This window comes from Staurois parvus, unplaced genomic scaffold (assembly GCF_062004578.1).
Source record: "Staurois parvus isolate SC_StPar_1 unplaced genomic scaffold, SC_StPar_1.0 ptg000131l, whole genome shotgun sequence".
Classification (NCBI taxonomy): Eukaryota; Metazoa; Chordata; class Amphibia; order Anura; family Ranidae; genus Staurois; species Staurois parvus.
Window position 1 is genome coordinate 7,502,180 of NW_028317927.1, and position 15,270 is coordinate 7,517,449.

The following is a 15,270-nucleotide window of genomic DNA, read 5'->3' on the forward strand; positions in this document are numbered from 1 at the left end:
TGGGCGTGATTGTGGAATTTCCAGGGATTTCATTCAAACCTATTCACAGTTTCAAAGCCGAATTGGGATGTAAGGCCTATGCTAGACTTAAAGGGGCTGAATCGGTTCTGTAAGATTCGTTCATTTCTGATGGAATCAGTTTGGTCAGTAATCGCATCTTTACAAGAGGGAGAATTTCTAGCATCCATAGACATCAAGGACACCTACCTGCATGTGCCAATAGTTCCAGCTCATCAAAGGTTTCTGCGGTTTGCGATAGAAACTCAACATTTTCAGTTCATGGCACTACCTTTTGGGCTAGCCATGGCTCATCGTGCGTTTACAAAGATTTTGGCTCCAGTTCTGGGTTGCTCAGAACTTGGGGAATATCGATTTTGGGCTTCCTGAACAATCTACTGCTCAGGGGTCAGTCTAGTCCAAGCCTGAGAAAAAATGTGGCTTTTGTGATTCATACTCTGGAACGCTTGGGCTGGGTGCTCAACTTCGAGAAGTCGGCCCTGGAGACCGTACAGAGTCTGGAGTATTTGGGGTTGGTCCTAGACACTGTCCTGGCAAGGGTGTTTCTGCCTCCAGGAAAGGGCCACACCCTGAGAGATCGGGTTCAGAGTTTGAGGAGCAGGAAGTGTTCTTCCATTTGTCTCTGTTAATAGGGAAGATGGTATCTTCATTCGAGGCAATGCCCTATGCACAATTCCACTCAAGGCCTTTGCAGAGGAACATTCTCTCGGAATGGAATAAAAAGATTCCAGCGCTCGATTACCACAGGTCTTTGTTCCCTTGAGTGCTGCAAAGCTTGAATTGGTTGGAAGCTTGGAATTTGGAAAAGGGAAGAGCTTTTCCACCAGTGATTTGGAAGCTGGAAACAACCAATGCCAGCCTTTCAGGTTGGGGGCTGTTCTAGAAGGGACCACAGTCCAGCGGACGTGGTCGCTACAGGAAAAGATCCTTCCCATAAATATCCTGGAGGTTTGGGTAGTGCGGCTTGCCCTGAGATATTGGACAACCAGGCTTCATGGTTGGCCAGTCAGGGTCCAGTCTGAGAAAGCTACGGCAGTGCAATACATCAACCACTAAGGCGGTACCAAGAGCTGGAGGGCTCACGAGGAGGTAAATCACAATCTGGCGTGGGTAGAAGAGAATGTTCCAGTTCTGTCAGCAGTATTCATTCCAGGGATAGAGAATTGGCAGGCGGACTACCTCAGTTGTCGGTTGTTTCCCGGGGGAAATGGGCTCTGCATCCCGAGGTGTTCTTGGCAATCAGCCAGCGTTGGAGGTACCCAGATGTATATCTGTTGGCATCCAGAACTCTGGACCCTCTTGCGATAGGTGTAGATGCCTTGGTAATACCGTGGGATCAGTTTTCCCTAATACAGGTGAAACTTGAAAAATTAGAATATCGTGCAAAAGTTAATTTATTTTAGTAATGCAACTTAAAAGGTGAAACTAATATATGAGACTCATTACATGCAAAGCAAGATAGTTCAAGCCGTTATTTGTCATAATTGTGATGATTATGGCTTACAGCTCATGAAAACCCCAAATCCACAATCTCAGAAAATTAGAATATTGTGAAAAGGTGCAATATTCTAGGCTCAAAGTGTCCCACTCTAATCAGCTAATTAAGCCATAACACCTGCAAAGGGTTCCTGAGCCTCTAAATGGTCTCTGTCTGGTTCGGTAGGAATCACAATCATGGGAAAGACTGCTGACCTGACAGTTGTGCAGAAAACCATCATTGACACCCTCCATAAGGAGGGAAAGCCTCAAAAGGTAATTGCAAAAAAAGTTGGATGTTCCCAAAGTGCTGTATCAAAGCACATTAATAGAAAGTTATGTGGAAGGGAACAGTGTGGAAGAAAAAAGTGTACAAGCAGCAGGGATGACCGCAGCCTGGAGAGGATTGTCAGGAAAAGGCCATTCAAAAGTTTTGGGGACTTTCACAAGGAGTGGACTGAGGCTGGAATCAGTGCATCAAGAGCCACCACACACAGACGGATCCTGGACATGGGCTTCAAATGTCGTATTCCTCTTGTCAAGCCGCTCCTGAACAACAAACAACGTCAGAAGCGTCTTACCTGGGCTAAAGAAAAACAGACCTGGTCTGTTGCTCAGTGGTCCAAAGTCTTCTTTTCTGATAAGAGCAACTTTTGCATCTCATTTGGAAACCAAGGACCCAGAGTATGGAGGAAGAATGGAGAGGCACACACTGCTTGAAGTCCAGTGTGAAGTTTCCACAGTCTGTGTTGATTTGGGGAGCCATGTCATCTGCTGGTGTTGGTCCACTGTGCTTCATTAAGTCCAAGGTCAACGCAGCCGTCTACAAGGAGATTTTGGAGCACTTCATGCTTCCTTCCACAGACGAGCTTTATGGGGATGCTGACTTCATTTTCCAGCAGGACTTGCCACCTGCCCACACTGCCAAAAGCACCAAAACCTGGTTCAGTGACCGTGGGATTACTGTGCTTGATTGGCCAGCAAACTCGCCTGATCTGAACCCCATAGAGCATCTATGGGGCATTGCCAAAAGAAAGATGAGAGACATGAGACTGAACAATGCAGAAGAGCTGAAGGCCACTATTGAAGTATCCTGGTCTTCCATAACACCTCAGCAGTGCCACAGGCTGATAGCTTCCATGCCATGCCGCATTGAGGCAGTAATTGCTGCAAAAGGGGCCCAAATCAAGTACGGAGTACATATGCATGCTTATACTTTTCAGAGGTCCGATATTGTTCTATGTACAATCTTTGTTTTATTGATTGCATATAATATTCTAATTTTCTGAGATTCTGGATTTGGGATTTTCATGAGCTGTAAGCCATAATCATCACAATTATGACAAATCACGGCTTGAATTATCTTGCTTTGCATGTAATGAGTCTATCTCATATATTAGTTTCACCTTTTAAGTTGCATTACTGAAATAAATGAAATTTTGCACGATATTCTAATTTTTCGAGTTTCACCTGTATATGCTTTTCCCCCGATTCATGCAAATATTGGATTGTCCATAGAAAAGTAATAGGACATTTTCCAATGGGAACACTAGCTCTGGTGACTTGGGGGGGGCGCCGCCCAAGAGATTCCCTTAATTTGCAGGGATTTCTGCTCACTTCCTGTTTTGGCTGTGGGACATTGGAGCCTCATTATTTATCTAATAACTGGATCTGTACAGTTAATGTCTTCCAGAAAGTATTTTTGTTTAATTCCAGTATAGTGTTTGTAAACGTGGTTGGTAGGCCAACGTGTCTTGTATGCATGAGCAGCAGTGATTTATAATTAATTTATTCGATTGGCTTTTCCTGTACCAGAATAACAAAGTGCAGAACTCCAGGACCTTATTATATATTCAGAAGTCATTGCTTTTATTTATTTGTGGCTGAATTAGAACTTTGCTCAACTAACTGCATTATTGTTATGCAATAGATTCTGGTATGCTATTGGTTGTGATACTCTGAAGGTCATTCACATCATTGTACTGATGTTTCTGTTGTATGTTTTGATAGATATCTTTAATTTGTGATTTAGTGAGCAATGTTGGCAGTATGGAGAATAGATGTAAAGAAAACTGCAATGATGGAATATGACAGTACCCACTGGTTATAGTGCAGAAGGTTAACCTGTTATCCACTAGGTGGTACTATACACACCCGACAACTGTTGTAGAGGGAATGAAAAAAATATTCTGATGAATAAGCAGATTGCATTATTTTTTCAGGTTATCACTTAGATCTCCTCTCGCACTCTCTCTCTCTTGCTGTCTCTTGCACTCTGTGTGTCTGTGTCTCTCTCTCTCTCTCTCTCTCTCTCTCTCTCTCTCTCTGTTTTAATGTTAAAGTGTAAATAAAGGTAAAATATTTTTTCATGTTGGATAGACTAAGGGACAGTTAAAACCCTCATCTTTTTTTTTTGCCATTTGTATCATTGGGGAGATTTCCCTTCACGTTCAGTCCTATAGCCAAAACAGGAAGTGAAAGGAAATCATTCCAAAGTGAGGGGATCCCAGTGTGTCACCAGGGTCACCAGAACTAGTGTTCCCATTAGAATATTTACCCTCCTATTAGTGTCCTGATGTCAACCCAAATTTGGGATTTTCTTTTACTTTCATTTTCAATGGTAATGGTAAACAGGACAAATCTCCCTAATGGGACCACAAACAGCAATAAAATCTGACAGGTGTTCTAATCCATCTCCACTCTATCCAAAACTACACAAAAATGCCATTAGTTACACTTTATGGATACATTTGCAAACATACAGTATAATGTTGGCAAAAAGCGTATGCATTTTTTTTCTTTTTAATTAGATCAGATGTGCTGGGTGGGTTGGAGCAAAGATAGTTGCCTACTATTATACTATAGTATTCATTGCTTATGTTGAGGGTCATCAATTTTGGTTAAAAATCCCTAGGTTTTTTGTGCCATCCAGTGTATCAGTGAGAATTTCTCCACTTTCTGTTCTGTAGATACAACAGGAAGTGATGGGAAATCTTTCTGATGCAGGGAAATCTCAACGTAAATATTTGTCACCAGAACAAGCTCCCCTATTGGTACATTTCCCCTCTATTCCTGTAATGAGGACCGCTTCAAATTTAGGCTTTTTTGTCACTTTCAATCTGAAAAGCAATGGTCACCCGAACAAATAGTGTAAATCTCCTGGTACCTAACTGGGAAGATATAGCAGTTTCAGATTTCTGCAAAATGGGACAAGTTTGATGCAGATCAGATCATGTTTTAGGGATTCTCACTCCTCTTGAAAATTAGAACATTGCTAAAGGTTCAGAAACTTTTCCTACAACTGTTTATATACTGTTTTTTGTTTTTCCATGTTCCCTTATCTTACTCTTTTATGTGTTTTTACAGGGGTTTCTGGTAGCCTCCAAACCAGAGAATGCTTGTGAGCCCATTTCTCCTCCACCAGTGCAGAAGGACAACAGCTCGAATGTCTATGTGGTGCTTATCAGGAGATTGGACTGTAACTTTGACATTAAGGTAAGGTGACCTCTGCTACTTGGTCACAGCCACTGAGGTGCCTGTGTGCAGATTTGTTCTCTTACTTGTAGAATGAGAGGCCTTGAGGACATATTTGCAGGTGGTTAATCCTGTATTTCCCTGTGACTGGGAAGATGCACATTAGTTGTTTGGTGAATGTCACATGCACTATTTTACAAAAATAAGGGTCTATTATAATATTTTTTTACACAAGATTTTCACATTTTTTTAAAGTGAATCTTATCTGGAAAATGTGTGAATCGTGGGTGAAAATGTACATAAATAGACCACATAGACCTTTTGGTATACATTCCTGCTGCAACAGCTAGTGATACTAAAGGTTCAGATGTTTTTGTTTAAAAATAACAAACCTCTCATAATTACCTGCTCTGTGCAATGGTTTTGCACAGAGCAGCACTAATCCTCCTCCTCTCTGGTCCCCACCAGTGCTCCTAGCTTCTCCCCCGTGCTGAGTGCCCCCAGAGCAAGCTGCTTGCTCTAGGGGCACTCATGCATGTTCTCTCCCAGGCTGCCTCTGTGTGTCCTAAAAAATGCACACAGCACAGCCTGACCCTATCCCCAGATCCCTCTTCACTGGCTGTGATTGTCAGCAACAGGGCCCAGTGAGTTAAGAGAGAACCATATGTAAATATAGAAAACTGGCTAAAAGATCATATTCAAAGAGTAGTGGTTAATGATTCATACTATGAATGGTCTAGGGTTGTCAGTGGTGTACCCCAAGGTTCAGTGTTGGGACCCTTACTTTTTAATATATTTATAAATGATATAGGGTCTGGGATTAAAAATCCCATTTCAGTCTTTGCAGATGACACCAAGCTGTGCAGTGGAATAACGTCCTTATAGGATGTCTTCAACATACAAGCCGACCTCAATGCACTGTTTAATTAGGCAACTATATGCAAATGAGGTTTAATGTTGATAAATGTAAGGTTATGCACTTGGGGGCTAAGAATATGCATGCATCATACATACTAGGGGGAGTACAACTGGGGGAATCAATGGTGGAGAAGGATCTGGGAGTTCTAGTAGATCACAAGCTTAATAATGGCATGCAATGCCAAGCTGCGGCTTCTAAAGTGAGCAAAATACTCTCTTGCATTAAAAGAGGTATAGACTCCAGAGAGAGAGAGATATCATTTTACCCCTGTACAAATCCTTAGTAATGCCTCATTTGGAATATGCAGTTTTTTGGCCACCAATTCACAAAAAGAACATTGGGGAACTGGAGAAAGTACAGAGAAGGGCAACCAAACTGATAAGAGGCATGGAAGAGCTCAGCTATGAGGAAAGATTAGTTGAACTGAGTTTATTCTCTTGAGAAGAGGAGATTAAGGGGGGATATGATCAACATATATAAATACATCAGTGAATATAGTGAACTCGGTGTAGAGCTATTCACCCTGAGGTCATCACAGAGGACAAGGGGCACTCTTTACATCTGGAGGAAAATAAATTTTATCTCCAAACATGGAAACGTTTCTCCACAGTGAGAGCTCAGTAGATTGCTTTAAAAAAGGCCTGTATCCTTTTTTAGATACACAGAATATAACTGGATACTAACATTTATAGGTAAAGTTGATCCAGGGAATATCTGATCTCCTCACGGGGGATCAGGAAGAAAATTTCTTCCCTGCAGGAGCAAATTGGATTATGTTTTGCTGGGGTTTTTTTTTACCTTCCCTTTGGATCAACTGTGGGTATAGGATTATAACTTTTTTTATTTTTTTTTATGGTTGAACTGGATGGGCTTTTGTCTTTTTTTCAGACAGACTTACTATGTAACCAAGAGATCCTTTGCTTTCATGCATGTTGCTGGATCGTGATTGGGCTATGGTAATTATGTGGAGGGGGCTGTGGGGGAAACTGCACACTGAAGTTTTTCTAACTTCATACATAGAATATATGAAGGTAAAAAAAAAACTACAGCCTTTAGAACCACTTTTAATATGTTCTGCTGCCCAGTTCAGACCACTTCATAAAAGACTTTCATTAAAGATCTGGGACCCTGTAAAGCCTGCTGAAATGTGTATTTCTCTCTATTTTTAGAAAACTGTTGTAATAGGGAAGGGGTGGGCATGTTTCCTATAACCGTCACTTAGATTAGTGTTTCTTAAACTACGGGTTAGAATGCAAATTTAGTTGTGGGAGGATTGGACTGCAATACTTAGTGATGCTTCTTTAAAACTGGTGAGATTACTTGTGAATCATAAGCAATCTTGCTTGGAAGAAACACAAATAGAGATTTAGAAGATCTAGACTGAATTGAAGAAAGTGCACAACTCTTCCTCCAAGATATCAAGTTAAGCACTTAAGTTGTTGTTCAAATATTGGAAGCAATCACCTAGATTAAGTGGACAAAGTTTATGAGAGACAAATGCTATCAATGTGTATCCAAATCGATCCATAAATACTCAAGAGTTTTCTGATGTTGAGGGAGATTCTTCTATACCTTCATGTGCTCCATGGGTTCACATTCTAGGAGTAGTTGTAGGAAGAGGAAATTTAAGAGATATTTATTCAGGTAATAAGGAACAAAAAAAAATAAAAAGTCAATTTTACAAATATAGATACATAAAACAGAAATTGAGTGGGGCTGTGAGGCACAACAAATACAAGATTTACAAATTAACAATGCTTTAATATTTTCAGACTACACTTTAGGTAAGGAAGAGGTGGAGGTTTTATCATAAGGTCTTAATTTTGCACCTTTATCATTTTGATTGTTTTCTGAAATAGTGGATGGCAAGTTTTCCAGAAAACTACCTTTAAAGAAATACCGGGGGAGACTTCTTGGAATTCTGAGCAAAATGTGGAGATTCCATTGGAGGGGGGCATCTGTGCCTTGTCACATATAGAGAGGGTGATATTAGTTTAGATTTTAGAGATTAGTATACACTTCATGACTTATCCTCTATGCATGAGTGAGGTTACTCAGGTTTGAAGATTACTAATAGATTACAAGAACCCCTGAAATTAGAGTCTTCAATAAATTTGAGATCTAATGTTTGCCCTGTTCATGAAAGAGGTGAGAAACTCGATCTATTCCAGAAATGTTTTGAACACAGGCTTTAGTATTTTTGGTGGAGAAGGTGAGAGTAGGCAGATTTAAGGCATAGCATTGTTATGTGATGGGTCATCATGTGACTGTATAGTAAACCTATCCTAGTTTGTCCAAGCTAAAAATCAGAGACCGGGACGCAGCTTGCAGACAATGCAAATAAAGCATGACTCCAGGAAACCTAAAAATTCTCGCTTGCAGTGGGGCGGAAAGGGGTAAATGCTCATTTAGTCTAGGAGAGTCTAGCAATGCGGTTAAGTAAATCTGATTTTTCATGTCTCTTAAGACAGAAACAAGCATTTAACTCTTGCTGTGTTGGTGTAGCCCTACTCCAAAGGAGGATTTTTAGGTTTCATGGAGTTCAGTTTTAAAGTATGTTTTTCTGTGGGATGAAAATGCCATAAATGTTCATGCCCACAACCCCACCACCTCTCTCAAAACCTGTGAGACAATTAAACTAATATGATTGACAGCACAGACATGTATGGGGACTAGAGTGTGTGCAGTAGGTTGGTGGAGGGAATTACATAAACAAGGTCGTAGGGTGAAGAGATCCTGGCACTAGTTGAGAATGTAGTGAAGAATGTGTTTCTTTTGGCTTTACTAACGCTTACAGAAAGAAGGTGAAGAGTGCTCACAATCTTTTGGCCTAGGTGCATGCTATTCCGGCTTTCTGGTGGTCACGTTTGCATGGGCACACTAGCCTATTCATTTGAATTGGCTGCTGTGCCTACAGAAAACCCAGGAAAAAGGTCCCTGCTCTTTTTCTAAAATTGCAGCCGCAGGGAAACTGCATGGAAACCATGCTGCAGTTTCCAGTGTGTGGGGGTGCCATTAGGATTGATGGCACCCCGCACATTTGCTTAACAATAGTGCATTTTTGCTGGTGGAAGGCATGCAATTTACATGCCTTCCTCTGCTTACTCAGATATGAACCAAGCCCTATATGGCCATTGTTTTTTGTGTTTGTCCCTTCTTGGATCCCAATAGGAGAATGGCTTTATTTTGGGGTCCTTGGACTGGAAAGAACCTTTGACTTAGATGGTTTGTTTTTGGTGTATACCCTGCACTCAGAAATAAGAGCTATATAACAACTGTTTTGTTTGGTTTACTTGCAGGTTTCTGCAATGCCAGTGTCTGCCTCCAGAATTCCCTTTCGTAAACTTTTTCATGATCCCCCTCCCCATTCCCCCCTCCTTGTGACAGCAGTACAGGGAGAAGTTCCCCATACTAGCTGTCAGTCTTTGAAATCCGCCCACACGGCTGCGTTGTTCATTTCTGGAGTTTTATGAATGAATGAACTACAAATACCGATATCCTTTGTGGATGTCAGCTTGTAGTTCTCAATGAACTACCATGGCGCTGTGGAGAACTGTGGTAGTTCATTGCCTTTTCTTGTCAGTGTTAAACCGTCGGGTCATACGAAGTACGAGCACACTTATTACACTGACAGTCTACTGCAGACCCACATAGCTCGCTAGCGCAATGTTTTACAGGCTTCAAAAGAAAAAAAAAAAACATATTTTTGAACCTGCAAAAAAATGCATTTTTTTTTTGTGAGCTTATCTTTTAAAGAGAGGGCTCCCTGTGAATGTTAGATGACAGCTGTTTGAATTGGCTGTTTTTGGCTGAACTGAGCCACGGTCTCATGTTTGAGTCCGTGCATGACTGGCATCTGATTGCTCTGGAGGGAAATATTCAGACAGATTAGAAAACTTAACCTACTACCGTCATTCCACTATGTGATAAACAGAGCAAGCATTGTCTGAAAGAGCACCTCATCTCCTTTTCCTCATCTTAGACATAAACACAAACGTCCAGCTTTAGTCTGCCATGCACGGCTCGAATTTTGGCCAATTCTTACTGTTGGTACCACTACCGACACTAAGAATACCGAAAGTGGTTGGCCAAACTGTGACTGTGAGATGATGTGGGCTCAGTGTGCATTAAACCTGTGCTAAGACAAATATAAAGGCTGCTATTACTTTCAATACTGCCATTGTTTTAAATGAAAATGCTAGTTGCCTGGCTGTCTCTTGCCTCTAATTTTGAATTACAGACCAGGAATAAGCATGCAACTAGTGGAGTCATAGGAAGATCAGAAATCCTTATCGGCATACTTAGTTCAGGTTAAAAACTGAAATTATTGAAGCCTTTTGGTTCAGCATAACAGCCAGACAACTTAGAATTTCAAAAGGGAGAGTTCAGGAAAGTCATTCTATGCTTATTCCTGGCACAGGTTTCCTTTGTCAGTATGCTGTGCTTTAAATGTAATTTTATCCTAGAGCAGCTTGACTCTACATGCTTTTGTAGGATAATAAGAGTTAACACTGAACACACTGAGACAAAAGTGCCGGTGCCAGACACCAGGCCTTTTTAGGTAATCACATTTGCATTGGTTAATGTAGGATTCCATTACCTGGATTTAAGATTCTCTCTCCATAGAGGCTTGTGGTCAATAGCAGTCTACATCTTGGAGCTGAAGAAATTACTTTCATCAGGCAATTTCAGCTGTTGTCTGTTTTACATTATCCATCTTTATATGCATTAAATCATGCTGTTTAGTTTGTAAATCTTAGTGGCTTGTGGTCATTTATCTGAAAAAGTGATTTATAGGCAGATGTCTTCAGATATTACATTAGTCTGGGCAATAAATGGCCTGTAGTTGGAGAGTGGGAACATGCTGTGTTCTGAAAATGTCTGTTATCAGTATCCAGGCAGTTGTTAAATGTACTACAGCTGATTTATTAAAGGAGCAATTTTCACCCTAGTTTATGTTCGTTTCAAATTTCCAAATGGTTTCAAAGAATTGGAAAGACAGACATTGCTCCAGAACCTGGCATTTGAAGTGAATGCATTATTGGGTGAAAGTAATTGAAATCAGCCCTATTACTTCCTATACATCTTTAAATCCCCTGGCAATATAGTAGTTTTGAGGAAACAGAAACCTGTGTTTCTTAATGTGAAAGATTTGCTAAGCAGAGGTAGATTGGGGGACCAAAGGTATTCTGAGTGAAATATATTATATCTGTTCTTGCATGATCTTGAGGTTTTTTCATCACATCATTAACACATTGCCCTTCTTTCCCCTATGGCCAGGGTTCTAGGTGTAATCCTGGATTCCAACCTCTTTTGAGACCCACATCCAGTCATATCCAAATCTTCTCACCTTCTCCTCCGTAACCTTTCCAAAATACTTCCCCTTTGAACCAGCAACACCACCACCAAACTACTAATTCACTTGTTATCTCTTGCCTTGACTAATGCAACTCCCTTCTCATTGGGCTACTTCTATGCAGACTATACCCCTTTCAGTCATTCAGAAATGCCACCTTTCCAAGTGCCCAGTGCATGCCACTTTTTCCTGCCAATCCCTACTTTGGTTTCCCCTCCCTGAAAGAATAAAATTCAAAATACTAACCGCAAAATACAAAGCCATTCGCAACCCAGCTTACATCACCAACTTCATATAAAAAGATCACTCAAACTGCCCTCCGCTCCTCGCAAGACCACCTGCTCTCTAGCCCCCTTGTCGCATCCTCATTTTCTCACCTCCAGGACTTTACCGGAGCCGCTCCAATGCTCTGGAATGCCCTACACCAACCTCTATGGCTGTCACCTAGTTGGCTGCCTTTAGGCAATCCCTCAAAACTCACCTCTTCGGGGAAGCCTATCCTGCCTCTACCCAATAACTCCGCAACAGTTACTACCTTTTGTATCACTTGCAATTTTGTTTCAAATTGTAAGCTCTTGTGAGCAGGGCCCTCCTTTCCCCTTTTCCCTAGACTTGATTTGTATTGTAACTGTGCTGTCTTTTTATTTTGTAAATCTCTGTGCACACTGTTGCCGCTATATAAATCATGTATAGGAATATAGGCCTTTTCATATGTATTTCTATGATATTCCATCAGTTTTCAGCTTGGATTATCTTTCCCACTGCTGGCCCAAGCTGGGACCATTTTCTAACACTGTAGCATACCTCCCTACAGGCCTGGATTGTGCTGGACTGTCCCAGACTTTGACAACTGCTGCAGGTGGACTCCTTTTGTGAAGAGGGGATTCTGATGTGAAGGGAGGAGCTCCTGATCTGAAGGGGGACTCCTGATGTTGGGGGTCTTCCGATATAAAGGAGGACTAAATATACTTTTAGTACAGACAACAATGTTTTCCTCAGCCCTTGATTGCATCTAAATGTATATGTGGCAGGATTTTTATTTAATTAAAATAAAACTAAACGCAAAAATGTAACTGGTTGGGGTTTTAGCCCTCCTATACTTTGTCCAAAATGGGGGGAAACACAGGTTTGCCATTAATTCTTCTTTAGGTGGTGGTTTATGTAAGTGAGTCAAGTACAGTTGTTATGGAGTATTTTGTGGATACAAGGATTGCAAATAGTGTACAGTATATGCCGTATGTAGGATTAAACTTTATTTAATCATGCTCCTTTAAGCCAGCTATTTATTTTGTGAATTTTAGCTGTACCCATTTTTTCCGCAGTGCACTCCACATGTCTTCTGCACCCCTAGGTGTCCCTCATTCTCAAGTTCCAATGTTGGGAGGTATGCAGTAGTTGGGATACAGCATTATATAATATACTGTATCTATAATAAAACTAAACTTGGGGCACCATCATTTTAATATGTCTGTTTACTTCTGCAGTGTTCTCTTCTGTTTACAATGTAGAAAAATGTATGTAATAGCTTTTTTTGTTAGTAGAGCTTGTACTTTGCTTCCCTCACTGATGCCAGTGATGCAGCTATGACTGACATTAGCAACAGTATTATGTTCCCACCCCTGTATACACTTTACTTAGTCTCAAAAGCAGTCTGTGATGACACTGTAGTGCATGCTTTTTGTGAATGAGCAAGGCGCACTCAGGTGCTGCAATATGACAGCAGCAAAGGTATCATTTATAATTGCAGCACTGGTATCAACCGGGGAGTGGAAGTACTTTCCTCTTTATATTCTCTATAATATGTTTTAGCAGTGGTAATTGTATTCATATAACACAATTGCAACATCGTTTTCAAGAGGTTTGATGCTTGCATAATAAAAAATGATTTTATTTAAGATCTGTTTCTATTGATGTCTGTGTTCCCACTAGAGAGATTTACCCCATTTATGTGTTCTAGTGACCATTGTCCCTGGGGCGAAAATCCAATTTTGAGTAGTCATTAGAACAGGATTAGCTGAGAAATATTCCAGTGCAGACAGTTGTTCCAGTAACAACTCTGAAAGAATTTTCCCTTCTTTGGGACTTCATAGACTACAAAATTACAAGTTTACAGGGTTTTTAGCCAGTCCGCACTCTGTCCAAAACTTGAGTGATAGTTAGATCCCATAGTTACCAAAGAGAGATTTAGCTTTGTTTGGGAAAATATATTTGTCTGCCATACCACCTTTTTCTGAGTAGTCTAAATTTCTGATGACTTCCTGTAGTGTCAGATATTTTATCAAACAAGTGTTTTTTTTGTATTACACAAATTGTTTATACTTTATTAACCTTCATGTAATGTTAGAGCTTGTTCACATTAAAAACACTTTCATGCATGTAACCGGTGTTGCATTTACATCTTTGAACATGAGAAATAACATTTTTATTTGGGACAAGTTCAAACTAGGGTATTGTGCACAGGAGCATTTTTAAAATCTGCTACATAGAAATGTTTATTCCAATATAAACCAGCGCAAAACACAATAAATAAATAAATATAAAATAATTTTCAAAGTCCAGTGATAGAAATAAGTGACCACAATCCCGTGACACAAAAATCTAAAAAATATATATAAAAGTCCAGTGATCTAAAAAAAACTTTCTTAAAAAATAAACTTCAGTGCTTCAAATAATTCTTCCACCATCCACCAGTGCCAAAAACCAACATAAACCGCACTCACCAGATATTGGTGAGTAAAACACCTTTCAGGATTATTTAGGGCTCCTGGACCCCCTTTGAGGACTCCTCTATTTTCCACCTCAGACCTATGGGTGATTCTTCATCCGTCTCCTCGCCACACCACCAAGTTCCAAAAGGGAGAAAAAAAACTAATAGTGTAATACTGTTATACCCCTTTTATAATTAATTCATGCCAAACCACTCACATTTCAAAGGATAAAAACCAGCATTTATTTAAAAACATCAAACGAATTTTCGAGTGACAAATACGAATTTCCACAGCTCCTAGGAACTCACAGCCTTGTATACAGCAGGATGACAGCCTCTATAAAGAACGAACTTTCTTATGAACCTTCTTACGAACTTTCTTTGCTATTCAAAAAAATGACCGCCTGGAACACATCCCTCGGCGTGCGTTCCACTCACCGGAAATGACGTCGGACGTTCGGGAAACCGACCGGAAATACGTCAACGCGTTTCGCCCCACCCACAGGGCGTTCCCTTTTGGAACTTGGTGGTGTGGCGAGGAGACGGATGAAGAATCACCCATAGGTCTGAGGTGGAAAATAGAGGAGTCCTCAAAGGGGGTCCAGGAGCCCTAAATAATCCTGAAAGGTGTTTTACTCACCAATATCTGGTGAGTGCGGTTTATGTTGGTTTTTGGCACTGGTGGAAGAATTATTTGAAGCACTGAAGTTTATTTTTTAAGAAAGTTTTTTTAGATCACTGGACTTTTATATATATTTTTTAGATTTTTGTGTCACGGGATTGTGGTCACTTATTTCCATCACTGGACTTTGAAAATTATTTTATATTTATTTATTTTCTTATTTATTATTTATTAATTGTGTTTTGCGCTGGTTTATATTGGAATATTTGTTTTGGTTTATATACCTATGCACAGCAGCATTTCACTTATAACTGTTTGTTAATAGATTGGTCCTGGGCGCTGTGTTTTTTTCTGATTTAAACATAGAAATGTTTGTTCAAATCTTGTGAATGTTTGTTACAGGCTTTTTTATGGCACACAAACATGACATTACACTTTAAGATGCTTGAAATATTATTGAAAAACACTCGTAAAACTCCTATAAGATATTACAGTATGCTTTGAATTTGCTCATGAATGCGAATACGCCTTTTCATTTTTAAGAGCTGCTGGCATGAATGTACCCTTAGAAAGGGGATAATGCCAAAAACGCAGTTTCAATAAAGCCGACGTCCCTGTATTATTGATTTCACATGTTCTACATGATACTTTTTTGTTGCGTTTTCAGTCTGCCAAAAATCTATAGAATTATGTGGCTT

At 40.2% G+C, this 15,270-nt stretch overlaps 1 protein-coding gene across 2 annotated transcripts in view; it reads left to right on the forward strand.

Moving 5' to 3' along the window:
• The window catches only part of RNF13 (ring finger protein 13), a 138,182-nt gene that overhangs the window by 57,840 nt on the left and 65,072 nt on the right, over nt 1-15,270 (forward strand). For both annotated transcript variants that reach the window (XM_089672587.1, XM_089672586.1), the window contains exon 4: nt 4,861-4,989. In XM_089672587.1, the coding sequence (XP_089528713.1) occupies nt 4,861-4,989 (129 nt within the window). The remainder of the gene's footprint in view (nt 1-4,860; nt 4,990-15,270) is intronic.